Source organism: Poecilia mexicana, unplaced genomic scaffold (genome assembly GCF_051168715.1).
Source record: "Poecilia mexicana isolate PSO_F unplaced genomic scaffold, ASM5116871v1 scaffold_14, whole genome shotgun sequence".
NCBI lineage: Eukaryota > Metazoa > Chordata > Actinopteri > Cyprinodontiformes > Poeciliidae > Poecilia > Poecilia mexicana.
The window spans coordinates 22,403,255-22,430,818 of record NW_028263383.1 but is presented as its reverse complement, the minus strand read 5'-3'; the positions used below and the strand labels follow the sequence as shown (position 1 = coordinate 22,430,818).

Here is a 27,564-nt window from a genome sequence, read left to right as displayed (position 1 = left end):
TTCTGTCTGTGTACCATAACACCTTTCACTTTTTTAACAGCATATCACACTTATTATCCTTGGTTTTGCTGTTCTTCAGTTTTGTGTTGGACCACTAGATATCCAGCATATGAATACAGAATTCTGGTGATGTGAGGATATGGTTTTCTGTGTGTTCTGCGGTTTCCTATGTTGTCGCGTCTACCCTTTGATTGTTTCCAGTAGGGATGCACCGATTTATTGGCTAGCTGATTTATTGGCCAGCTGATTTATTGGCCAGCTGATTTATTGGCGCCGATGTCCCTAATTTTGGGAAATTGATAATCAGTCGATTTTTACGTATGAACTCATCTACCTCGGCAAAGGTATTTAAATCAACTGTTACCTTCTTCTGCTCTGCTGTGAGAGAGGTTGGACTAGCAGACCAGCCCATCAGATCAGGTCTATATGTTTTGCAACAATAGTCATTTCACTGTTGGTAATTCATCAACTTTCTTGCTACACTTAGCAAGATTTTAGATTTAAAAAAAATTGTATTGGCCAAAATCAGAATCAGCAAGTCAGGAATTTTAATAGACCAGTAATCGGCCAGAAAACTGCAATCGGTTCCAGCTGTCCCTCATTTTCCCTGGATTACACTCTATGTATTTAACCCCACCTGTCACCTGCTCCTCATCGAATCCTTGTTGTGTCTTGTCATTTTGTTGTGTTTCAGTCTAGTGTTACCAATGCTACAAGTGTCTGAGTACCTTGCTTCATTTCTCACCTGAGCTGCCTGGACTTCTGTACTTTTTATGATTTATCATTAAAACCATCATTTGCTCTTTAACCTGGGTCCATCGAGTCTATCCTCACCACCAATTCATGACAGAAGGATCCAGCCAAAATAACATTGAGGTTTGTGCCGTCTGATGTGGAACCAGGTTCTATGGACAAATCTGACCAGAGTTGGAGTTGGCACGAGACTTGTACATGGATATTGAGATCTAGCCTTCTCCACTGCTGCTGGAAGAACTGGGACAGCAGTCTGATTATAATTAGATGAAGACAGAGTTTCTCGCCCCTCATCTCCTTTAGTGTATCTGCATAGTCTAATCATGAGATTGATCAAGAAACCTCTGCAGTGTCATAACAGCAGGGGAGAGCTCTATGATCCTGGAGACTATCTAAGTGTTACTTCCCCAACGTAGAACTTATCTGCCCTCTTTAGCATAAAAGAACAACCCCCTATCCTTAACAATAGACAAATGGCCAGACCATCTGTGTTGGGCTCCACAGAATTCTTGGTACATAACAATCAGGGATACACATCTAGTCCAATCAAGTCTCTCTTCTCTGGCCAGAATCTATAAAAGGAAGCCAGATACACTGTCCACATCCACTGTTGGTCAGAGCAGACTGACAGACTCCTTTGACTCTGTATTTCTGTTCTCACCTTGCAAGGTTTTAATAAATTTCTTATTTTCTTCTCATCCAGACTCTTGTTAAAGTAATTTTTTCTACAACAAAGCTTGCATTCGAATTAATTACACAACAGTGGACCTTTACAATTTGTGGCTTCTTGTCAAGTCCCTGGGACATCTGATTAGTAATTCTTAAATAACTAAACAGAATTCCCCAACTTCATCCATAACTACTCCAGATTCTTCTGAGTTTGGTTCACCATAATCTCCAGCCCACGACACAATTGGTGTCTTATGTAACAAATTCCCTTGTAACTTTAGCTTTGGGTCGTGTTGTTACTTTTGGTGACCACTATGTGGAGCTAGAGTCCTTGTGAAGTATTCCAGATGATGTGTTTTTTGACGTTTGACTGGCGAGTAAAGCCAGGTAAGTACAGAATTTAATATCATACTCTATCAATCACTGAAGGTGTTGGACAACATTAAAGGTATGGCTGTGAAGATTACCAGAATCACCTGGCATTTTTTCCTTCTTGTTGTTCTCTGCATGCTCAAAAACAAAAGACATTTTCCTTCAGCCAGAATAAATAACAGTAAAAACATTCTCTATTTCTGTACTGTGTATTCAGCCCCAAACCTTCCAGAATATATTGCCATTGCTTTTCACAGTTTATTCTTTGGGTTTTACAATGAAATTTCAAAAAATCAAATGAAAGATACATTGTTTTCCAAGGAAAATAATAATAACTAAAGAAAACAATTACAAAAAATGTTGAAAACAAGCCAAAAAGTTATACTAATATAATTGCAGTCATGTTTGTTAAATAAGATTTTTGTCTCATTTGATTAACAGTTCTAAAAATGTAAAGATTAGTAACATGTTAAAAGTGCAAACCTGTGGAAAACAGAAAAAGAAAACCTTACCATGTACTCCTTTATGAGGGTTTCTGGGTCTTCACTGAAATGAACAATTATAACTTTTAATACACAAACACTTTTAGTTTCTATGGGGTCATTCAAAGAAAAAGGACAAGATTATAATTGTTGCATTGTGCAGTAAAACATGGGGTAGAACATGAACAAAGGAAGAAATAAAAAGTAATCACAGAAAAGTCCACAATAGTTGACATTTTAGGAGTTCCATAGTTCCATAGTACAGCTGAGAGCTTTTCCAAACAACTTAAATGGTAAAATATCTGGTAAGAAAATACGGAATTCAGAATAAGCATTAAGATGAATTACAAGCTCTGTTCTCAATGTTGTCAAGAAGATCAAAAAGCAACAATTGACAATACTGCTGTCCAGCTTGAATGTGTCACATGGCAATAAAACTTTTTACTGATAAATCTGATGAACATAATTTTATTTTTAGATTTTTTTTAAATGAGTTCTTATTTCATTTGACATGGAGAGCTTTTTGACTGCTTGTTGCTAGTTATACTTTACTCCCATAAAACTTCATAATAAACTATTTTTAGTTAAAGAAAAACAGCAACAGCTATATAAAAAGAAACTAAAAAGATTATGTTTAACATATGAAATCCATATCTAGTTCTTATGGTGATACTGGTGATACATCAGTGCCCCCAGAATTAAATATTTGTAATTCAGAAGATTATATTATATTGAACTGCTTCAATTACTGAGATAGTTTAGTGACTATTCATGTGTGGAACTGCATCATCTGTTATGTCACTATTTATTCTGGCTGCAATACCTGTTGACATTTTTGTACTATGATGTAATTTCTTTCAGTCAAGTGAAGAAAAGGTTTCTCCCTAAGAGGAAATAAATTATCTAATCTCTCATTCTCTTTAAGAAAGATACTCTTAAATGCAGAGTTTCTTCTTTCATTCTAGACAATTCAAAATATAGGAAAAAATAGGAATAAAGGGTAATGAAAATAAAAGTCCCCTTAAATATTTTACTTTGTTTTAATGTCTCAATAAAGACACAAAATGTTTGTATAGCTCACATTACCTACTAAAACAGTTTTTGAATTAAAACAGTTGTAAAATGTCTTTAAAATGGAATATATGCTCATATATGGATTGTTTTTCTTAATGTAACAATTATCTGTTTCTTCCAAATTACTGTTTGAAGCCAAAATGTTTTAGATTTGAAGCCATACTTGGTGGCCCAGCCTAGAGGAAACATGCAAACAAACAGCTGGTCGGCAATTTCAGAGGAATACTGATTCATGGATCACTGAGAAGGAAATACATATTTTTAATATTTAAATCTACCAGACATAATTAGAATTAAAAAATTACCAGATTGGTTCCATGTTTCTTGACTTGTCAAACAACAAGGGCAACACCACATCTAGAACAATGAAGACAAAGACACAAAATATTTAGGACTTATTTAAGGACTTTAAGGATTTTATCTATCTATAAATTGTTATTTAGAGATACCAATAGATAGATAGATAGATAGATAGATAGATAGATAGATAGATAGATAGATAGATAGATAGATAGATAGATAGATAGATAGATAGATAGATAGATAGATAGATAGATAGATAGATAGATAGATAGATAGATAGATAGATAGATAGATAGAATGTCGTGACTATGATGTAACACTGTGGATCTGTGGATCCGTTTTCTTTGCTTGGGTGAACAAACTCCTGCCTAAGATCAGTAGCTGTTAGCGATCAGTAGAACTGCTTTCACAATCCTGCGTTCAGACTGAAAATATGTGCTCTCAAATTATGGCAGAAAAATTCCCCCATTTAAAAGAATCTGAAAATCTGACCAGGGCTGAACAGGGCCATCCACAGTGCTGGCCCATCAGCAAATGACTAAATTATTTGAAACACCTGTTTGTGTCATATGAGCAATTTAAATAGTTTGAATATTTCCATCACATTAAGTCATTGTCTGTCTTAAAGAAGTTGTTAGGGTGTGTTAAAATTGTTGTCAGCATGAGTGTTCACAAACAAAAACAAGACGCAGGTTTTTATTTCTGACTGTGAAAACATGGCAACACACCCAGTTATTCCGGTTACCTGTGCAGTGTATGAAAATTAAAATGAACTCTCTCTATTGTATTGCGTTTGTAACAGGATAATTATCTTTTTTATGACAACTGCATTTTTTAATACTTTTTGATTTGATTGTAGGTAGAGCCCTAAAATGCTTCACTTGCTCAGGTGACGCATGTCAAGTACAGCATCAAATCCCTGCCACATAGGGATGATGTGTGTGTTATTATCTGGTATTCGTTTCCAGATGTCAAACATCACTAAATAAAAAAATATATATACAATTTATAGACTATGACATTCTAAATGTTTTCAATCAACAATAACAAAGAAGAACACACAATGACTGCAACTCTAACTTCGCCTTGTAAGTTTCGTCATAAGTTATTACAAGATTCTGATCTGGTGTTTTTCTTGGCTGGTTACATATGTTCCTCATCCATTGTGCTGCCTTTCTTTTAACTTTCATTCCTCAGTTTTATGCTTGATAATGACCGGCCTTGAGAATGTAGCTTGTAATATTTCCACATAACATTATATGTAGAGGAGAGCAGCTATGCAGCTGCTTTACAGCAACTTGGAAATTTTCACTTCAAACTGACCCAAGATTTAATTCATTGGGTCAGTTTCTCAGATGTGACTTTAGAATTGATTTTATATTTAACATTGTTTAGTAAAACTGGTATCCTCAATCATCATTGTTAAACAAGTGTTGAATAGAACAATATTCCTGAATTTGTTGATTCTGTTTACTGTCTTCCAGAAGAAATTAGATAAAATGATAGACAGTGATATAAAAGTGTGTAAATGTCTGTTTTGAGATAATACTTTCAGGTGAAACTACAACAACTCCAGCCCTGGGTTAAGTGACTTCAAATACAAGTCTAGTTGATAGCACACTTGGTTTTCATCCATGAACACTTTTGATTTTATATAGGGCTAGGGTCAGCCAGAACCCAAAATGCAGCCAAGACAAGTGCTCAGTACACAAAAAGTTTATTACAAAATAAGGGTGAAGAAGGGGCTCCACAGGGTGTGGTCACACTGGTGAGTCAGGAATGGGGAAACCACAGGGGTCGGGAAGCCAGCCTGGGGAGGGGAGGGTGAATGGGAAGTGCGGGGCTTCAGGGGCTCAGGGGACAACCAGAAGACAAGGACAAAATCCACAAACCAGAGACTTAGTTGTTGACACAATCCAGGGTCATGCATGGGAGCTTCTCAGGCAATGTAAATCCAATAGACAGAAAACTGGAGGCAGGGTCAGAGCCAGGTAGGGTTCAGCAACAGGAGGTCAGAAATCTTCTTACAGCAGAGGGAAAAGGCAAAAATCTGTGGTCAAAAACGGGCAGGATCAGAAAACCAGGAGACTCATTAGAACATGGAACAAGGCTTGAAAGCTGTGACTGTGGCAACAGACGATCTCTCACTGAGCTGGTGACGAGCAGCTGTTTAAATAGGGAGCAGCACAGTGCAGGTGAGGGTAATGAGTAATCAGGACAGTCAAGGTAGAGCTGAAGGGCTGAAATCATGACATCACCTCCCCCTCAAAGGACGGCTCTTGATGCCCCTCTGGGCTGGTCCGGATCCCAGCGGTGGAAGTTGCGGATGAGGTCCTTGTCCAGGACCAGGCGAGAAGGTATCCAGGACCTTTCCTCAGGACCATAGCCCTTCCAGTCCACAAGATATTGGATGCCACGGCCCCAACGTCAGGAACGTAGCAAGCGCCTCACAGTAAAGGCAGGGGCTCCATAAATGAGTCAGGGGGGTGAAGGGGGTTTGGCTGGAGGGCAAAACCTGGACGACATCAATGGTTTGACCTTGGAGACATGGAAGGTGGGGTGTACACGCAATGAAGAAGGCAGTTTGAGACGCACAGCTACTAGGTTAACAACCTTGGCAACAGGAAATGGGCCCACAAAACAGGGTGCCAACTTGCGGTTCTCTACCTTGATGGGCAGATCCTTAGTGGATAACCACACCTTCTGACCGACCAGATATCTTGGGGCTTGGGATCTGTGGCGATTGGCATTATGGACATAAACAGCAGAGGTCTTGCAGAGAGTAGCTCTGGCCCTTCTCCAGACTCCGAGACAGTGACGCACTGATAAATGGGCAGCAGGAACCTGGGTGGCTCCCTCCTAAACAGAGAGAATTGGCGGCTGATAGCCATAAACAATATGAAATGGTGACAGACCCGTGTCACTTGATGGTAATCCATTGATAGCATACTCTACCCAAGATAAGTTCTGGGACCAGCTACTAGTCAACAGAGTTTTGAGGCTATTAAAACCAAGCTCACATCTGCTCCAGTCCTTGCTTATGCAGATTTTTCCCTCCCTTTCATTCTAGAGGTGGATGCAAGCCATAGTGGTTTGGGAGCAGTCTTGTCCCAAGAACAAGAGGGGAAGATAAGACCCATTGCTTTTGCTAGCCGTGGGTTAAGACCTAGCGAGCGAAACATGTCAAATTACAGCTCAATGAAACTGGAGCTGTTGGGCCTGAAATGGGCAATGACAGACAAATTTAGAGATTACCTCTTGGGCCACAGGTGTATTGTTTATACAGACAATAATCCTCTGAGCCACTTGGATTCGGCTAAGCTTGGAGCAGTGGAGCAGCGCTGGGCAGCCCAGCTTGCTTCTTTTAACTTTGAGTTAAAGTATCGACCTGCTAAGTCCAATCAAAATGCTGATGCTTTGTCTCGTCGACCTTGGCCGGCTCCATCGGAAGTGACTTCTTTGGTTTCAGGTACTCTTGTGCTACGTTAAGAAATTATATTTAATCCTCAGTGCTACATGAAGCTCATTTTGAAACAATGCAAGTTAAAAACTATATTTTGCAACAAGTAAATCAAGTAAATTAAGTCTAATGTTAGGTCTGTGTAAGCCAAATGTGAGAGTGAGACATATTAGATAGATAGATACATACATAGATACATAAATACTGGCATATGCTGCCACTAGAGCTGTGCCTATCAGGTTTTTTCCTCCCGATACCGATACCGATCACCCATGAGGGCCGATCACCGATACCGATCACATAATTATTATTATTATATTTTTTTATCTTAAACACTACCGGTTACATTATGTGGAAAAAGGAACCATGAACTCACCTTAATTTAGACAAAAACTTGTTTTTAATAACTTTTTTCAAGAAGAATACTAAACAAAACAGGCATTGTGCAAATTGTACTGCTATTGATAATACTATCTTTAACAGACTGATAACATATGCAGGCTCTGAAGAGGCTAAATAATGCAAAGAGCCCAAATAAAACCTCAACATTGCCAAATAAATTCAAGTATAAAACTTAACATTCAAAGGCAAAAACAGGTTCCATTACAATAAACAATCCAGAGTTACTGAATGAAAACTTCCTGATAGCATGGCAGCTAGCTGATTACTGCTAGTTCTGAGTGGCTGTTTCTGATTGAGAGGAGTAATTATGCAGAACAGGGAGGAGATCGATTATTTTTTTAGAGATTATCTGTCTCATGTTAGGACAGCGAAAGTTTTAATACGTAGTTTTAATACTGCAAAATGTATCGGCACACACACAGTCAGTGTGTTGAGACCTAAACACAGACGCCACACATAGTGCTTTGTTCACAAAGATATATCATCCCATTGCACACTCAACGCACACCTCTAAATGCACAGCTATATTTGCAGTTCACTTTGAGCTTTGTTAGCAGAGCAAAAGTGGTGACTTTTAAACTTGGCTCATACCTTGATAGATTCTCCAAGAAACAGTCCTCACTGGGGGTTGATATAAATGTTCATACAGATGAGCCAGTTTGAGTGAAAGGAGGCCCCACTGAGCGCCTTGTGCGCGATCTGTGCCGAGGTAAACTTCAGAGATCAAGCAGAGGTGCCAGTGGTGTGATTGGTGCTCGTTCCCTGATCAGTGCTTTACAGGAAAACCCTGTAAAGCTTAAGATATATCTTGTGTTAAAGTTGACTATTAAGTTGTTTGACACATCGAAACAGCACATAAATGTATACATGTAGTTCCTTAGCACTAAAAAAAAGTCTAAGCAGATGATATAATCAATTTTAACTAATTCTTCTCTGCAAGCTCTGTCAGATCAGATAGAAAGCATCTACAAACAGCAATTTTTAAGTATTTCTGCAAATGGGCTTTGACTAGACCACATCAGTGCATCAAAATACTTTGATGAAACTCATTTCATTGCATTATCCTGCAGGAAGTTGAGACCCAATCCTTGTCTCAAGTCTTTCAGCCATCACCGTGTTTTTCTACTCCCTTATTTTGCATATAGGATATGAACATAACATTTTTTTACTCTACTTTTGTCTTCTGAAAGTAATTTGCATAAATATCTCAGCATATTTTCTGCTGAATAATTTCCGTATCTTTCAGTTTTTCTACTCCTGTACAAGCAGAAAATGCTCGCTCATGCATCAGTCAGGTATTGCGTAAAAGTTGACACAAAAGTCAAGTTGTTCCAAAAGGAGCTCAGTTCTTTGGAAAGAGATTTGGCTCGACGTCTCACTAGATTTTGAAAACATTGTTGGTGAAAATGAACAAACTTGAGCATTACATGACTTTCTTCATGGTGTTTGGTAAATAAAGGCTTTGTGTGATTTGAGGATTACTCCTATCTCCAGTTCTTCCCAGTAAGGCGGTGGCCTGTCATTGCTCAGCTACTCAATTGCTGAGAAAAAGCTGGAGCTAATGTGTCTGTGTGAGGTGCTCTGTAGCTCTCTGACCTAGTTCCTTTGGTTACTTTGTCCCGCCACTCGGATGATAATGGGGAGCATAAAGACACCCCGCTATTCACCCCTAAGAGGGCCAGAAGAAACTGTCACCTACTCTCCCACACCGCCCCATTATGCCATGCGAGTCTGGAAATGGCAGTTGAATTGCTAGAATAAGGAGATATATAAATGTTATATGGGATAGCCTTTCAAGTGATTTGTGATATTGCACACACTCATGTTGTCATGACGATTGTGCAACTCAAATTGCTCAGTTAGACACCATTAGAGGCAAACTGATAATGCTGTCATTAGCTAAATGTTTTCCTTGTAAAACGCAATAAAGCCACGGCCTGTTGCAACGTTGCTGCTCTGCTCCGAGTGGAAGAAGGCAAGCGTGGACCTGATTAGCTGTGTTAAACAGATGCACTGTAAGGGGTGAAGCATGGTTTTAGTTCAAAATATTCAAGTAAGTCTCTAGTCTTTGCTTCGTCCAACAGAAAGGCTCTACTGGAGGTATCCGTTGACCAGGAGTGGTAAACTTGTGTCCTCAAGCCTTTCTGTCAGATGTAAATCATCATCATCATTTGTGAATGTGAAGCAGAGTAGTTTCAAGCATGAGCATCTAGAGGCAGTGTGGCACAAAAAGAGGGTTTCTGCTCTGTCGACACACAACCAAGAGCACTAAAGAGAAATTCCCAACTGAAGCAGAAAAAAGACATCCGAGTGGAAAATGAACTCTACACTGATGCTGAAGAAAAGGATTAAAAGGTGCATCAGCACCTCATTCTGATGACCGGCGGGTGCTTTTTGGTACTTTTAACAGAATACCAATGCCCCTTTTCCACCGGCTCTATTTCAACAACCAGGCTCGGCTGTTTCGGAGTGACCGCGTTTCCACCGGCCCACTTGGCTCTGTTGCAGGGTACCGCCTCCTGGTGGCGGGGGGGTGTAGCGCCCCGCCTCCAGGAGCTACCTGCTGTGCTTTGTTACATGGGACCTAATGTGAGTTGATATTTTTCTGATACAAAAGAAGAAGAGAGCTGAGCTATTTTTTTTATAGCCCGATTGCGATTTTTCTGAGACTTCAAGAAAATGTGACAGGAAAGCAGCGATGTGGTGAGGAGGAGCTGATCTCCGCCTTGCAGCGGCAGGAAAGCAGGTGGCTCAGACGGTTCAGGTAAGCTAACGATGATTTTTGTATTAAACTATGATAAAACTTGTAATAGTGCCGAATATACATGAGCTAATGTCAGTCAGGGTGTTGCAAATAACTTACTAATATCAGAATTAATTCATAATATATTTCAATGTGTTTTCATGTTGGTAAACTGCCGCCGCAGACCATCGTGGTTTTTCGTGCAGCCTTTTGGCTGTAGGATCTCATCAGTGTCCGTCTTCCTGACTGCTGGTCGGTGTTTACCTTCAGGATGTCCAGAGACCTTCACCTTTCTGGAGCAGGAATCACATGAGCTCAATATGCTGATGAAACATTTCTGATAAAAAAATGTGTCTGTTCTTACAGAGTTGAAGTGCATTAACAATCTGTTGTTTTTAACTTTAATTATGATTCACCTGATGTCCAAGGTATACTGAGAACAAATAAAACCATATTCCTTCCAATCTGACTGGTTCTAGTTCCATGTTTTCACATTTTGGCCTGTGCAGATGAGTTGTGTGACGTGACCGAGCACATCTTTAATCTCAGTTTGAGGTTAGGGAAAGTACAACAGCTGTGGAAGACATCCTGCGTGGTACCAGTGCCAAAGACCGCACACCCAAAAGACCTCAACAGCTACAGGCCGGTTGCATTGACGTCTCATCTGATGAAGACCTTGGAGAGACTGCTTCTTGCCCACCTCCGCCCCCTGGTGAGTCCATTTATGGACCCACTTCAGTTTGCATATCAACCTGGCATTGGAGTGGAGGATGCCATCATTCACCTTCTACATACCTCTCTTTCTCACCTGGAGAATACTGGTAGCACAGTGAGAATCATGTTTTTTGATTTCTCAAGTGCTTTCAACACCATCCAACCCCTGATACTGAAGGACAAACTGGAGTACACGGGTCTGGACAACCACCTCATTACCTGGATCCTAGATTATCTTATAGAACGGCCACAATATGTGAGGACCCAGGGCTGTCAGTCAGACAAGGTTGTCTGCAGCACTGGGGCTCCACAAGGAACAGTCCTTGCCCCCTTCCTCTTCACTCTCTACACTGCTGACTTCAGGTACAGCTCTGCCAGCTGTCACCTGCAGAAGTTCTCGGATGACTCTGCCATTGTCGGTCTCATCAAGGATGATGACGATGAGGAGTACAGAGAACTGACTCAGAACTTTGTGGAATGGTGCCAGAGGAACTGTCTGCAGATCAACACAGGAAAAACAAAAGAACTGGTGGTGGACTTCTGCAGGTCCAAACACTTTCCTGCTGTGCCAGTGAATATTCAGGGAATGGACATTGAAATCGTGAGGTCCTACAAGTACCTGGGTGTTCACCTTAACAACAAGCTGGACTGGACTGACCACACAGCTGCCCTCTACAAGAAAGGACTGAGCAGACTACATCTCCTGAGGAGACTCAGGTCCTTCGGCGTGCGGGGGGCTCTTCTCAGGACCTTTTTTGATGCTGTGGTGGCATCAGCCATCTTCTACGGAGTGGTCTGTTGGGGCAGCAGTATCTCCACTGCTGACAGGAAGAGACTGAACAAGATCCTCAGGAAATCCAGCTCTGTCCTGGGGTGTCCTGTTGACCCAGTGGAGGTGGTGGCAGAGAGGAGAATGAGGACTAAGCTCCAGCGCATGCTGGCATACCCTTCCCACCCCATGCACCTCTCTCTGACAGCACTGAGCAGCTCCTTCAGCGCCCGGCTGCGGCACCCTAAGTGCGTGAAGGAAAGATACCGCAGGTCTTTCCTTCCAGCCGCCGTCAGACTGTACAATACCCACTGCTCTAAGTAGTTCACCATTCTCTACTACAGGCAATAAACCTGGAAATTGTTTATTTATTTATATTTCGAATAATACTGTTTTTTAGTATTTCTATATTCACTTGATTTTACTGTGTATATATAGTTTTTCATATTGGTTTTGCTTTTTATACTGCTGTAACAATGTAAATGTCCCCACTGCGGGATTAATAAAGGAATATCTTATCTTATCTTATCTAAGAATTAAAAGTTTAAACTCAGTCTTATTTATCACTAATTAAGGTTACAGGTTTTGGACACATTTTCTCCCTTTCTTGCATTGAAGATTCTGCAGGAAGACAGATAAACAGTGAGTGGATAGAATGATGATGCTTATAGCATATAAATGTAGATAAATAACAGTTACTAATGTGGAAGTTACATACACATAAGGAATTATTTAAAACAGACATGTTACTTTATATATACATGCAAACACTTTTTTTTTTACCATCCAACCATACAGAATTATAAATAACTGGAATAGTATAAATTAAAGACAAAATGTAATTACTTGTAAGTTTTAGACCTATGCATGCATACAGCCATGGATAAAAAACCACTCGTTTTCTTCAGGTTTATTGCTCATTCTACAATTGATAATTCATAACAATTTGATTAGAGAACTGATATCTAGCCATTTTACAATAATAGGATGTCATATAATATGTTTTATTATCTCGCAACAGGGGAAACTCAGATGCAACAGCAAAATGAGAAACAATCGAAGCACGTAGATTCACGCAAAGATAAGAAACAAGCGAAGGTAAAATGCTGTACAAAGGGGCATCAATTGAATTACTTATCAACTGAAGCACTTCAATTAAGTTGGTTCAACTATTTTCCTTTTTCAGTGTACATGATCTTTGTTATGTTAAAAGATAAATTTAAAATAATTTAAATTCTAGCTGTACTTTAAGTACAGTGTGAGTGATAATGTAATTTTGGATTTTTTAGTTTGGAACAACCTGGGGTTTGCGCTAGAGGGGATCCTCAAACTTAAGTTTCATTCCCGTTTAATCCCACCGGCAACAATTGTTGCCAGACATTTTTTCTAACTTCTGGAACCTCTAAAAGAATTGTTTTGACTTTTAGCAACTAATTGAAGTTTTTAAATAAAATAATAGAGTGTCTACTCTAAGCAATATGTGAAAGGTCACATGACCAGACCTCTTTACTTCCTGCCTATGACGCTGGAGGTAAATGTCTGTCACAGACTTGAACAAGAGGAAGCCAGTAAAATATTTAATTAAATAAACAAATATAAATAAAATATTTTGTACATATCAAGCATCTTCCACTGATAAATAAAGAAAATTGTATCCATTCATTCATCTTTTAATCATAGGAAGAGTGAATGTAAGTGTGGCAACAATTGTTGCTGCTAGCATAATACATAGACAGCACTATGCTATTGTCCATAGGTTTGCTGTTTATTCTATATGCCTTGCTGTTCCCACATAGTTTAAAAATATCAGATGTTTTAGATCTTCTAAACCTGAAAAAACCTCAAAATGATGTCTTCTACATCCCACAGTTAAACCCCCTCTCCCTCCATCTCACCCCCCTCCCCAAATGCCAAAGTATGGCCTATGCACTGAATGACAACTACAAGATGATGCCACGCCTGAAACTAGTTTAGGACAAGGCAAAGGTCTTGAACAGGGAAAATGCCCTCTCAGATGCAGATTTGTTCATACTAACATTTTTACCTGATTTTGCCTCTTTGAAGAAATGACTAAATGAGGTCAAAGGTCACTTTTGGCACATTGAGACAATGAGATCTGCTGGATGTAGCATTGAATCTTTATGTATTTAAAATATTTCTGAACACTCTTGTAACCATTCTTTGTTTAAATAGGTTACAAATGTCATGATTTTTCTTAGTTTTTATATGTATAAATAGGTCAGATTTGTGTAATTTAGACTATGCAGTTTCCTACTGTCAACAATTGTTGCCGAGCATAAAACCTGTATTTTCACTAACATAACCAACATAAAATGTAATAATTCATAAATATCATGTGTTAGGGAGGTCCAAGGATTGAAATGCATGCACTTATTTTGCAGGAAAAAATTTGGGATTAAACAGGCTAAAGATCTTAACAAAGTTTATTAAAGAACAGTTGTCCAAGCTGTTCCTTCTTTAAAATAATGTTCAGTTTTGAAGACTCTTTTTAAATACTTTATAAGGTGCAACACAGTTAGTATCATGTACTTATTCAAATCAATTTGTCAAGTATTGCTTGCTTCAATATCTAACAATATGACTTTAATTTCAGCCATTCAAATGAAATGGCTGATATTAATGCAATTTCAGCCATTAAATCAACTGAAATAATTAATTTTCATTAAACTCTTCTTTTGAACAAAATATGTAGCTGATAGCGAAAATTCAACCTGGAAGACTCCATCACCTCCGTTCGCCCATCGGCATTATGCTCATCTCCGACCTCAGCTCTGGACCTAACCCAGCGTGTCCAATCATCAATCAAGCTCTGCATAAAAGGATCCACACCGAAGCCGTCAGCCGCTTCCCAGCTGCGTCCAACCCACCACCGCCCCTTCTCCACCCACATCCTTCGGCTCTCCAGGATGGCACCCTTTCCAGACCTCCACCACCAGCTTCGGGCCCTGGGGGAGAGCATCCCTAATCGGTTATCGGAATGTTCATCGAGTTCACATCAAATCTCAGCTCAGATCAGCTGCCGGGGCCCGAGCGCCAAAGAACTGTTATTCATTGCTGTCATTAAATCTTTAATTGTTCCTTTTTCTTCGTCTGAGTCTTTCCAGATTGAAATGCAGTTTTCTAATATGTAATGCTTAGAGTCAAAAAAATAAAGGGAACATTTCACTTTAATTTTGTGTGTGGCTCCAAATCCAGGCCTCCATTGGTTAATACATTTGATTTCCATTGATGATTTTTGTGTGATTTTGTTGTCAGCACATTCAACTTTGTACAGAACAAAGTACTCAATGAGAATATTTCATTCATTCAGATCTAGGATGTGTTATTTGAGTGTTCCCTTTATTTTTTGAGCAGTGTATTTAATTTACACTATTTCAAAAATGAATCCAAAATTTCTGTGTGGCCTAAAAAGTAACAAATTCCAGCAGAAGACCATTATGCTGGACTTTACCGACAGAATACCGGGAGAGACTTATACTGGTTACCTGCAATTCTGATGACTTAAATCAAGAACTAACATTATATTTTGACTTTGCAAGTTTATCAGTTTGTTATGTTGACCTCAATTTTGGGCCCCAATGATAATTTTTGAAATATTTTTGGACTTTGTTTTAATAAATTAAGAATATTTTTTGGAATCCATTCAGCGTCTCTGGCTGGTCTGTAAAACCCTCACACAAGACAAATTAATTGGATGAGTTGTTTCTTGGTGATAATTACATTTGAAAACAAGGTTTACAATAAACGTTGACAAAAAACTTTTTTAAGAGTCACAAAAAGGCACAAATTATATATTTTGTAAGCAGAGATTTATCACTCGGAATCTTAAGCATGTTTAAATAAAAGAATAGTAATCAGTATCAAACAGTGACATAAGCATGTATTTAAATAAGGCATAGCTGCCACTAAAATTACTTTGCAGCAAATACAGACAAAAAGATTAATAAGTAGAAATATTTTAATTTATATTTACCGTAAATAATGTTAAATGATTAACAACAAAGAGAATCCATGAATGCTTGTTTCTAGATGATTAATTTCCAGATGAAGAGTTACTTTGACAAGCTCTTAAATTGTTGCGATATTTCTGATTTATGATATTTTTTTAAACAATGACAACAAACAGTAAACTCATGACATGAATTATGCCCATTCTAATACTAGAAGCACTACTGGTAGTTGATGTAGTGGTGCCTGACTGTGCTGTTGTGGCAGCAACTGCAGTTGTCGTTGTTGTTGATGTGGTTGAGGTTGTTGTGGCACTTGCTGCTGCACCTGTGGCTGGTTGTGCTGCTGACGGTGTGGATGTGGATGTGGTTGCAGCTGTTGTTGTCGTTATTGATGTAGCTGGGGTGGTTGTGGTTGCACTTGTTGCTGCATCTGTGGAAGATTGTGCTGCTGATATTGATGTAGCAACAGCTGCAGTTGTCATTGTTGGTGTGGTTGAAGTTATTGTTGTGGGACTTGTTGCTGCACCTGTGGCTGACTGCACTGTTGAGGTTCTTGTGGCTCCAGCTGCAGTTGTCATTGTCATTGATGTGGTTGGGTTGGATGTTGTTGCACTTGTGCCTGGCTGTTGTGTTGAGGTTGTTGTATCTGCAGTTGTGGTAGTTTGTGCTGCATTTGCTGTGATAGGTGCTGTGGCTGTTGGTGCTGCAGTATTTATGGTTTTTGCAGCAGTTCTGGTGGTTTGTGGAGCAGTGCTGTTGTTTTGTGCTGCAGAGGTTATTGGTGACATGGTTGTGGTGGTTGGAGTTGCAATTGTGGTTTTTGGTCCTGCAGTATTGGTGGTTGCTCTTGCAGTTGGGGTTGGTATTGCAGTAGCGGTTGATACTGCCATTGTGGTCATTGATGCAGAAGTTGTTGCAGTTGTTGCAGCAGTAGTGATTGTTGGTGCTGCTGTCATAGAGGTTGATGCTGCAGTTGTGGATGGAGATGCAATTGCAGTGGTTGATGCTGTGGTAACGGTGGTTGGTAGTGTGGTTGGAGCTGCTGTTGTGGTTTTTGGTGTTGCAGTTTTGAAGGTTGGAGCTGGAGCTGTGGTTGGTACTACAGTTGTGGTGGTTGGTGCTGCAGTTGTGGTGGTTGGAGCTGCTCTTGTGGTTGGAGCTGCTGTTGTAGTTGGTGCTGCAGTTGTGGTGGTTGGATATACTGTTGTGGTGATTGATGCTGCAGTTGTTGTGGTTGGTGATGCAGTTGTGGTGGTTGGTGATGCAGTTGTGGTGGTTGGAACTGCTGTTGTGGTTGGTGCTGTTGTAGTTGGAGCTACAGTTGTGGTGGTTGGATATACTGTTGTGGTGATTGATGCTGCAGTTGTGGTGGTTGGTGCTGCAGTTGTGGTGGTTGGTGATGCAGTTGTGGTGGTTGGTGCTTCAGTTGTTAGTGCAGCAGTTGTGGTGGTTGGAGCTGCTCTTGTGGTTGGTGTTGCAGTTGTGAAGGATGGAGCTGGAGTGGTGGTTAGTACTGCAGTTGTGGTGGTTGGTGCTACAGTTGTGGTGGTTGGAACTGCTGTTGTGGTTGGTGCTGCTGTTGTAGTTGGAGCTACAGTTGTGGTGGTTGGTGCTTCAGTTGCTGGTGCAGCAGTTGTGGTGTTTGGAGCTGCTGTTGTGGTTGGTGTTGCAGTTGTGAAGGATGGAGCTGGAGTGGTGGTTAGTACTGCAGTTGCGGTGGTAGGTGCTTCATTTGTGGTTGTTGGTGGTGCGGGTGTGGGGGTTGGTGCTGCAGATATGGTGGTTGGTGCTGCGGTTGTTGTGGTTGGTGTTGCAGTTGTGGTTGTTGGTGCTGTGTTTGTGGTGGTTGGTGCTGCTGTGGTTGTTGGTGCTGTGGTTGTAGTGGTTGGTGCTGCAGTGGTGGTTGGTGCTATTGTTTTAGTTGGTGCTGCAGTTGTGGTTGGTGCTGTGGTAGTGGTCGTTGGAGCTGCTCTTGTGGTTGTTGCTGCCATTGTTGTTGGTGCTGCTGTTGTGGTTGGTGCTGCACTTGTGGTGGTTGGAACTACCATTGTGGTCGATGCTGGAGTTGTGGTGGTTCGTGCTGTAGTGGTTGTTGTTGGTGTAGCTGTTGTGGTGGTTGGTGCTGCAGTTGTGGTTGTTGTTCCTCCAGTTGTGGTTGGTGCAGCAGTTGTTGTGGTTGTTGCTGCAGTTGTGGTGGGTGGTGCTGCATGAGTGGTTGTTGATGCTGAAGTGGTAGTTGTTGGTGTAGCTGTTGTTGTGGTTGGTGCTGCAGTTGTGGTTGGTGCTGCTGCTGTTGTGGTGGTTGGTGTTGCATATGTGGTGGTTGGTGGTGTGGGTGTGGTGGTTGGTTCTTCATTTGTTGGACCTGTGGTTCTGGGAGATGGAGAAGCTGTTGTGGATGGTGCTGCAGTTGTTGCAGTTGGTCCTGCACTGGTGGTGATTGGAGCTACCATTGTGGTTGATGCAGCAGTTGTAGTGGTTGATGGTGTAGCGGTTGTTGTTGGTGTAGCTGTTGTGGTGGTGGTTGGTGCTGCAGTTGTGGTTATTGATGCTGCAATAGTTGTGGTTGGTGCTGCAGTTGTGGTTATTGATGCTGCAATAGTTGAGGTTGGTGCTGCTGTTGTGGTGGTTGGTGTTGCAGGTGTGGTGGTTGTTGCTGCAGTTGTGGTGGTTGGTGCTGTAGCGGTTGTTGTTGGTGTAGCTGTTGTGGTGGTTGGTGATGCAGTTGTTGCTGCAGTTGTGGTTGGAGCTGCTGTTGTGGTTGGTGCTGCAGTTGTGGTTGTTGGTGCTTCAGTTGTGGTTATTGGTACTGCAGTTGTGGTGGTTGGTGCTGCTATTGTGGTTGGTGCTCTAGTTGTGGATATTGGTGCTGCAGTTGAGGTTATTGGTGCTGCTGTTGTGGTGGTTGGTGTTGCAGCTGTGGTGGTTGGTGCTGCAGTTGTCGTGGTTGGTTCAGGGGTTGTTGTTGTTGCTCGGGTTGTGGTCTCTGCTGTGGTTGTTGTGGTTTGTGCTGTGGTTATTGGTGCTGCTGTTGTGGTTGGATCTGCTGTTGTGGTTGGTTCAGGGGTTGTGGTGATTGGAGCTACCATTATGGTTGATGCTGCAGCTGTGGTGGTTGGTGCTGTTGTGGTTGTTGGTGTAGCTGTTGTGGTGCTTGGTGACGCAGTTTTGGTTGGTGCTGCAGTTGTTGTGGTTGGATCTGCTGTTGAGGTTGGTGCTGCAGTTGTGGTTATTGGCATTGCGGTAGTGGTGGTTGTTGCTGCAGTTGTGGTTGGTGCTGCAGTTGTGGTTGTTGGAGCTGCTGTTGTGGTGGTTGGTGCTGTAGTGGTTGTTGTTGCTGCAGTTGTTGTGGTTGGTGACGCTGTTGTCGTTGGTGCTGCAGTTGTGGTTATTGGTGCTGCAGTTGAGGTTATTGGTGCTGCAGTTGTGGTGGTTGGTGTTACAGTTGTGGTGGTTGGTGCTGCAGTTGTGGTGGTTGGCACAGGGGTTGTTGTTGTTGTTGTTGGGGCTGTGGTCTGTGCTGTGGTTGTTGTGGTTGGTGCTGCAGTTGTGGTGGTTGGTGCAGGGGTTGTGGTGACTGGAGCTACTATTGTGGTTGATGCTGCAGTTGTGGTGGTTGGTGCTGTAGTGGTTGTTGTTGGTGTAGCTGTTGTGCTGCTTGGTGATGCAGTTGTGGTTGTTGCTGCAGTTGTAGTTGTTGGTGCTGCAGTTGTGGTTATTGGCATTGCAGTTGTGGTGGTTGTTGCTGCAGTTGTGGTTGGTGCTGCAGTTGTGGTTGTTGGAGCTGCTGTTGTGGTGGTTGGTGCTGTAGTGGTTGTTGTTGCTGCAGTTGTGGTTGGGGCTGCAGTTGTGGTTGTTGGAGCTGCTGTTGTGGTGGTTGGTGCTGTAGTGGTTGTTGTTGCTGCTGCAGTTGCTGTGGTTGGTGACGCAGTTTTGGTTGGTGCTGCAGTTGCAGTTGTTGGTGCTGCAGTTGTGGTTATTGGCGTTGCAGTTGTGGTGGTTGTTGCCGCAGTTGTGGTTGGTGCTGCAGTTGTGGTTGTTGGAGCTGCTGTTGTGGTGGTTGGTACTGTAGTGGTTGTTGTTGCTGCAGTTGTTGTAGTTGGAGCTGCTGTTGTGGTAGGTGCTGCAGTTGTGGTTGTTGGTGCTGCAATTGTGGTTATTGGTGCTGCCGTTGTGGTGGTTGGTGATGCTATTGTGGTTGGTGCTCCAGTTGTGGTTGTTGGATCTGCTGTTTTGGTTGTTGGTGTTGCAATTGTGGTGGTTGGACCTGCTGCTGTTGTGGTTGGTGCCGTCGTTGTGGTGGTTGGTGCAGGGGTTGTGGTGGTCAGTGCTGTGGTTGTTGGTGCTGCAGTTGTGGTTGTTGGAGCTGCTTTTGTGGATTGTGCTGCAGTGGTGGTGGTTGGTGCTGCAGTTGTGGTTATTGATGCTGCAATAGTTGTGGTTGGTGCTGCAGTTGTGGTTATTGATGCTGCAATAGTTGTGGTTGGTGCTGCTGTTGTGGTGGTTGGTGTTGCAGGTGTGGTGGTTGTTGCTGCAGTTGTGGTGGTTGGTGCTGTAGCGGTTGTTGTTGGTGTAGCTGTTGTGGTGGTTGGTGATGCAGTTGTTGCTGCAGTTGTGGTTGGAGCTGCTGTTGTGGTTGGTGCTGCAGTTGTGGTTGTTGGTGCTTCAGTTGTGGTTATTGGTACTGCAGTTGTGGTGGTTGGTGCTGCTATTGTGGTTGGTGCTCTAGTTGTGGATATTGGTGCTGCAGTTGAGGTTATTGGTGCTGCTGTTGTGGTGGTTGGTGTTGCAGCTGTGGTGGTTGGTGCTGCAGTTGTCGTGGTTGGTTCAGGGGTTGTTGTTGTTGCTCGGGTTGTGGTCTCTGCTGTGGTTGTTGTGGTTTGTGCTGTGGTTATTGGTGCTGCTGTTGTGGTTGGATCTGCTGTTGTGGTTGGTTCAGGGGTTGTGGTGATTGGAGCTACCATTATGGTTGATGCTGCAGCTGTGGTGGTTGGTGCTGTTGTGGTTGTTGGTGTAGCTGTTGTGGTGCTTGGTGACGCAGTTTTGGTTGGTGCTGCAGTTGTTGTGGTTGGATCTGCTGTTGAGGTTGGTGCTGCAGTTGTGGTTATTGGCATTGCAGTAGTGGTGGTTGTTGCTGCAGTTGTGGTTGGTGCTGCAGTTGTGGTTGTTGGAGCTGCTGTTGTTGTGGTTGGTGACGCTGTTGTCGTTGGTGCTGCAGTTGAGGTTGTTGGTGATGCTGCTGTTGTGGTGGTTGGTGCTGCAGTTGTGGTGGTTGGTGGTGCGGGTGTGGTGGTTGTTGCTTCATTTGTTGGGTCTGTGGTTGTGGTAGATGGAGAAGCTGTTGTGGTTGGTCCTGCACTGGTGGTGATTGGAGCCACAATGGTTGATGCTGCAGTTGTGGTGGTTGGTGCTGTAGCAGTTGTTGGTGTAGCTGTTGTGGTGGTTGGTGATGCAGTTGTTGCTGCAGTTGTTGTGGTTGGAGCTGCTGCTGTGGTTTGTGCTGCAGTTGTGGTTCTTGGTGCTGCAGTTGTGGTTATTGGTACTGCAGTTGTGGTGGTTGGTGCTGCTGTTGTGGTTATTGGTGCTGCAGTTGTAGTTATTGGTGCTGCAGTTGTGGTTGTTGTTCCTGCAGTTGTGGTTATTGGTGCTGCAGTTGAGGTTATTGGTGCTGCAGTTGTGGTGGTTGGTGTTACAGTTGTGGTGGTTGGTGCTGCAGTTGTGGTGGTTGGCACAGGGGTTGTTGTTGTTGTTGTTGGGGCTGTGGTCTGTGCTGTGGTTGTTGTGGTTGGTGCTGCAGTTGTGGTGGTTGGTGCAGGGGTTGTGGTGACTGGAGCTACTATTGTGGTTGATGCTGCAGTTGTGGTGGTTGGTGCTGTAGTGGTTGTTGTTGGTGTAGCTGTTGTGCTGCTTGGTGATGCAGTTGTGGTTGTTGCTGCAGTTGTAGTTGTTGGTGCTGCAGTTGTGGTTATTGATGCTGCAATAGTTGTGGTTGGTGCTGCAGTTGTGGTTATTGATGCTGCAATAGTTGTGGTTCGTGCTGCTGTTGTGGTGGTTGGTGTTGCAGGTGTGGTGGTTGTTGCTGCAGTTGTGGTGGTTGGTGCTGTAGCGGTTGTTGTTGGTGTAGCTGTTGTGGTGGTTGGTGATGCAGTTGTTGCTGCAGTTGTGGTTGGAGCTGCTGTTGTGGTTGGTGCTGCAGTTGTGGTTGTTGGTGCTTCAGTTGTGGTTATTGGTACTGCAGTTGTGGTGGTTGGTGCTGCTATTGTGGTTGGTGCTCTAGTTGTGGATATTGGTGCTGCAGTTGAGGTTATTGGTGCTGCTGTTGTGGTGGTTGGTGTTGCAGCTGTGGTGGTTGGTGCTGCAGTTGTCGTGGTTGGTTCAAGGGTTGTTGTTGTTGCTCGGGTTGTGGTCTCTGCTGTGGTTGTTGTGGTTTGTGCTGTGGTTATTGGTGCTGCTGTTGTGGTTGGATCTGCTGTTGTGGTTGGTTCAGGGGTTGTGGTGATTGGAGCTACCATTATGGTTGATGCTGCAGCTGTGGTGGTTGGTGCTGTTGTGGTTGTTGGTGTAGCTGTTGTGGTGCTTGGTGACGCAGTTTTGGTTGGTGCTGCAGTTGTTGTGGTTGGATCTGCTGTTGAGGTTGGTGCTGCAGTTGTGGTTATTGGCATTGCAGTAGTGGTGGTTGTTGCTGCAGTTGTGGTTGGTGCTGCAGTTGTGGTTGTTGGAGCTGCTGTTGTGGTGGTTGGTGCTGTAGTGGTTGTTGTTGCAGCAGTTGTTGTGGTTGGTGACGCTGTTGTCGTTGGTGCTGCAGTTGAGGTTGTTGGTGATGCTGCTGTTGTGGTGGTTGGTGCTGCAGTTGTGGTGGTTGGTGGTGCGGGTGTGGTGGTTGTTGCTTCATTTGTTGGGTCTGTGGTTGTGGTAGATGGAGAAGCTGTTGTGGTTGGTCCTGCACTGGTGGTGATTGGAGCCACAATGGTTGATGCTGCAGTTGTGGTGGTTGGTGCTGTAGCAGTTGTTGGTGTAGCTGTTGTGGTGGTTGGTGATGCAGTTGTTGTGGTTGGAGCTGCTGCTGTGGTTTGTGCTGCAGTTGTGGTTCTTGGTGCTGCAGTTGTGGTTATTGGTACTGCAGTTGTGGTGGTTGGTGCTGCTGTTGTGGTTATTGGTGCTGCAGTTGTAGTTATTGGTGCTGCAGTTGTGGTTGTTGTTCCTGCAGTTGTGGTTATTGGTGCTGCAGTTGTGGTGGTTGGTGTTACAGTTGTGGTGGTTGGTGCTGCAGTTGTGGTGGTTGGCACAGGGGTTGTTGTTGTTGGGGCTGTGGTCTGTGCTGTGGTTGTTGTGGTTGGTGCTGCAGTTGTGGTGGTTGGTGCAGGGGTTGTGGTGACTGGAGCTACTATTGTGGTTGATGCTGCAGTTGTGGTGGTTGGTGCTGTAGTGGTTGTTGTTGGTGTAGCTGTTGTGCTGCTTGGTGACGCAGTTGTGGTTGTTGCTGCAGTTGTAGTTGTTGGTGCTGCAGTTGTGGTTATTGGCGTTGCAGTTGTGGTGGTTGTTGCTGCAGTTGTGGTTGGTGCTGCAGTTGTGGTTGTTGGAGCTGCTGTTGTGGTGGTTGGTGCTGTAGTGGTTGTTGTTGCTGCAGTTGTGGTTGGGGCTGCAGTTGTGGTTGTTGGAGCTGCTGTTGTGGTGGTTGGTGCTGTAGTGGTTGTTGTTGCTGCTGCAGTTGCTGTGGTTGGTGACGCAGTTTTGGTTGGTGCTGCAGTTGCAGTTGTTGGTGCTGCAGTTGTGGTTATTGGCGTTGCAGTTGTGGTGGTTGTTGCCGCAGTTGTGGTTGGTGCTGCAGTTGTGGTTGTTGGAGCTGCTGTTGTGGTGGTTGGTACTGTAGTGGTTGTTGTTGCTGCAGTTGTTGTAGTTGGAGCTGCTGTTGTGGTAGGTGCTGCAGTTGTGGTTGTTGGTGCTGCAATTGTGGTTATTGGTGCTGCCGTTGTGGTGGTTGGTGATGCTATTGTGGTTGGTGCTCCAGTTGTGGTTGTTGGATCTGCTGTTTTGGTTGTTGGTGTTGCAATTGTGGTGGTTGGACCTGCTGCTGTTGTGGTTGGTGCCGTCGTTGTGGTGGTTGGTGCAGGGGTTGTGGTGGTCAGTGCTGTGGTTGTTGGTGCTGCAGTTGTGGTTGTTGGAGCTGCTTTTGTGGATTGTGCTGCAGTGGTGGTGGTTGGTGCTGCGTTTGTGGTTGATGCTGCAGTTGTTGTGGTTGGATCTGCTGTTGAGGTTGGTGCTGTAGTGGTTGTTGTTGCTGCAGTTGTTGTGATTGGTGACGCTGTTGTCGTTGGTGCTGCAGTTGAGGTTGTTGGTGATGCTGCTGTTGTGGTGGTTGGTGCTGCAGTTGTGGTGGTTGGTGGTGCGGGTGTGGTGGTTGTTGCTTCATTTGTTGGGACTGTGGTTGTGGTAGATGGAGAAGCTGTTGTGGTTGGTCCTGCACTGGTGGTGATTGGAGCCACAATGGTTGATGCTGCAGTTGTGGTGGTTGGTGCTGTAGCAGTTGTTGGTGTAGCTGTTGTGGTGGTTGGTGATGCAGTTGTTGCTGCAGTTGTTGTGGTTGGAGCTGCTGCTGTGGTTTGTGCTGCAGTTGTGGTTCTTGGTGCTGCAGTTGTGGTTATTGGTACTGCAGTTGTGGTGGTTGGTGCTGCTGTTGTGGTTGGTGCTCCAGTTGTGGTTATTGGTACTGCAGTTGTAGTTATTGGTGCTGCAGTTGTGGTTGTTGTTCCTGCAGTTGTGGTTGGTGCTGCAGTTGAGGTTATTGGTGCTGCAGTTGTGGTGGTTGGTGTTACAGCTGTGGTGGTTGGTGCTGCAGTTGTGGTGGTTGGTGTTACAGCTGTGGTGGTTGGTGCTGCAGTTGTGGTGGTTGGCAAAGGGGTTGTTGTTGTTGTTGGGGCTGTGGTCTGTGCTGTGGTTGTTGTGGTTGGTGCTGCAGTTGTGGTGGTTGGTGCAGGGGTTGTGGTGACTGGAGCTACTATTGTGGTTGATGGTGCAGTTGTGGTGGTTGGTGCTGTAGTGGTTGTTGTTGGTGTAGCTGTTGTGCTGCTTGGTGACGCAGTTGTGGTTGTTGCTGCAGTTGTAGTTGTTGGTGCTGCAGTTGTGGTTATTGGCGTTGCAGTTGTGGTGGTTGTTGCTGCAGTTGTGGTTGGTGCTGCAGTTGTGGTTGTTGGAGCTGCTGTTGTGGTGGTTGGTGCTGTAGTGGTTGTTGTTGCTGCAGTTGTGGTTGGGGCTGCAGTTGTGGTTGTTGGAGCTGCTGTTGTGGTGGTTGGTGCTGTAGTGGTTGTTGTTGCTGCTGCAGTTGCTGTGGTTGGTGACACAGTTTTGGTTGGTGCTGCAGTTGTAGTTGTTGGTGCTGCAGTTGTGGTGGTTGTTGATGCTATTGTGGTTGGTGCTCCAGTTGTGGTTGTTGGATCTGCTGTTTTGGTTGTTGGTGTTGCAATTGTGGTGGTTGGACCTGCTGCTGTTGTGGTTGGTGCCGTCGTTGTGGTGGTTGGTGCAGGGGTTGTGGTGGTCAGTGCTGTGGTTGTTGGTGCTGCAGTTGTGGTTGTTGGAGCTGCTTTTGTGGATTGTGCTACAGTGGTGGTGGTTGGTGCTGCGTTTGTGGTTGATGCTGCAGTTGTGGTGGTTGGTGCTGTAGTGGTTGTTGTTGGTGTAGCTGTTGTGGTGGTTGGTGCAGGGGTTGTGGTGGTCGGTGCTGTGGTTGTTGGTGCTGCAGTTGTGGTTGTTGGAGCTGCTTTTGTGGTTTGTGCTGCAGTGGTGGTGGTTGGTGCTGCGTTTGTGGTTGATGCTGCAGTTGTGGTGGTTGATGCTATAGTGGTTGTTGTTGGTGTAGCTGTTGTGGTGGTTGGTGCTGCAGTTGTGGTTATTGGTGCTGCAGATGTTGCGGTTGGTGCTGCTGTTGTGGTGGTTGGTGTTGCAGATGTGGTGGTCTGTGGTGTGGTTGTTGGTGCTGCAGTTGTGGTTGTTGGTGCTACAGTATTATTTGGTGCTGTGTTTGTTGTGGTTGGTGCTGCAGTTGTAGTGGTTGAAGCTGCTGTTGGGGTTGGTGGTTTTGCAGTTGTGGCTGTTGCTGCAGTCGTGGTGGTTGGAGCTGCTGTTGTGATTGATGCTGTGGTTGTTGTTGTTGGTGCTCCAGTTGCTCTCGGTGCTGCTGTTGTGGTAGTTATTTGTGGAACATTGCACAATGTAGTTGTACAGCAGGTTGGTCCACTGGTGATTGAACCAACACTCTGCATGAACGGCAAACTTCCCAGACCTGACGCAGCTGTACATGTGTTTGGTGATGCACAACCCAGTGCAGGAATTGTGTTTGTTCCATCGTTCACTGTTGCCATCAAAAAACAGAATACAATTAAACTCATAGTCTCCCTAACCAATTTGTGATTTTTATTTATTTATTTATTTATTCATTGATTTATTCATTGATTTATTTTTACATTTTGTTTGTAGATATATTGTTAATTACATTTTGTTCTTTCAGGTTAGTTTAAAATTGTACTCATGATTAATATTTTAATTTATACATTAATAAATATAAAATCTTACAAGTTGCTGAGAAGCAGTTTGTCTCATCTCCTGTACAGTTTATTGGAGTGGAGCACTGAGAACTTGTCTGGTCACAAATGTTGCACTGAAAGGATGTGGTGGGCTGAGGGCTGGGAGCTGAATCAAAGAATAACACAGGGTGAGAAACTTCTTAAATATTAAGGAAACAAAATGAATATCAGACTTTTTTCTTCTTTACTTCATGATTAAACTTACCTGTCAGCGTCTGTGAGTTGCAGTTGTTGGTGCTGCAGCACTGGGCAGTTGCGATTGCACTTTGAGAACCCAAGTTGACTGAAAAAGTTGTGGTGCCTGAAGCCGGACAAAGAGAGGATGCTGCACATTGTTTGACGATTTGTGTTGCTTTACTCCCAGATTCAGTTGCTGTAGAGTCAAAGAGCAGTTTGTTTGTGAAAGTAGAAAAAATAGCAACCTCACTTCTTACAGTGTATTTTATCATGTAGTATAAAGAGACATAAGTAGAACAATACCTAGGATGGTAGCTGTTATACACATATTCTCAGTTCCACATTTGACTGATCTCGACTTTGAACATGTCAGATCTGAGCAGGTGGTACATGTCAGGGCTCCAGCTGCAATCAGGACGAAGAACAGAAAGATTTGTTTAAACGCTCTGCAAGTTTGAAATGCCAAAGGATTTTTTCTAATTTACACATGGTGAGTATTATACATTCACATATTACACATTTTTAAAAAAAATTAAGGTGTAAATTATAAACCAAACATCTTAACAAACAATCTGAGTTTTAAATTTGTTTATGTGTCAGGAAAAAAAGTTAATTATTTCAATAAAAATTTATTATTGTAATTTCACAGAATAGATGTGAAATGTTAGGGCAGGATAAAAACATAATTCTGCATTGTTCTACTTTTATTAAGCCAATGCTTCCTGAAACAACAACAACAACAACAACAACAACAAAAGAAACCCAACAAATCTAAAAAAAACAAAACAAAACAAAACAAAAAAAACATCTGCCTAAAATTGTCTTTCAGTGTCAGGGTCAGTGTCAGCAACCATTTCAGAAGGGTTCTTTAAAGAATAAAATTTAAATATTTAAATATGCTCTCCAGGTTTTCAAATACCCAAGGGTTTTTTTTTTTGTTTGTTTTTGTTTTTTGTAACCTGAACATGTAAAACATCTTAGTAAATAATTCCTGCAGTGTTTCAAGTTTGATAATGTTTCAAGAAGGCAACACCTTGCAAAGTTTACAGAATTGATGACATCAGATACTACAATTGTATCTTGTCTTTTTTTAGGCCA

At 43.2% G+C, this 27,564-nt stretch overlaps 1 protein-coding gene across 1 annotated transcript; it reads right to left on the bottom strand.

Annotated features, from left to right (window-relative positions):
- Window positions 1–15,867: 15,867 nt before the first annotated feature.
- Window positions 15,868–26,794, bottom strand: LOC148155547 (uncharacterized). Its single transcript, XM_088012352.1, has 6 exons — window positions 26,770–26,794; window positions 26,495–26,662; window positions 26,279–26,395; window positions 25,885–26,057; window positions 22,960–23,025; window positions 15,868–15,960 (listed from the first exon to the last, which is right to left on the bottom strand). The coding sequence occupies exons 1-6, from the start codon at window positions 26,792–26,794 to the stop codon at window positions 15,868–15,870; spliced, it is 642 nt and encodes a 213-aa protein (XP_087868478.1).
- Window positions 26,795–27,564: the final 770 nt, after the last annotated feature.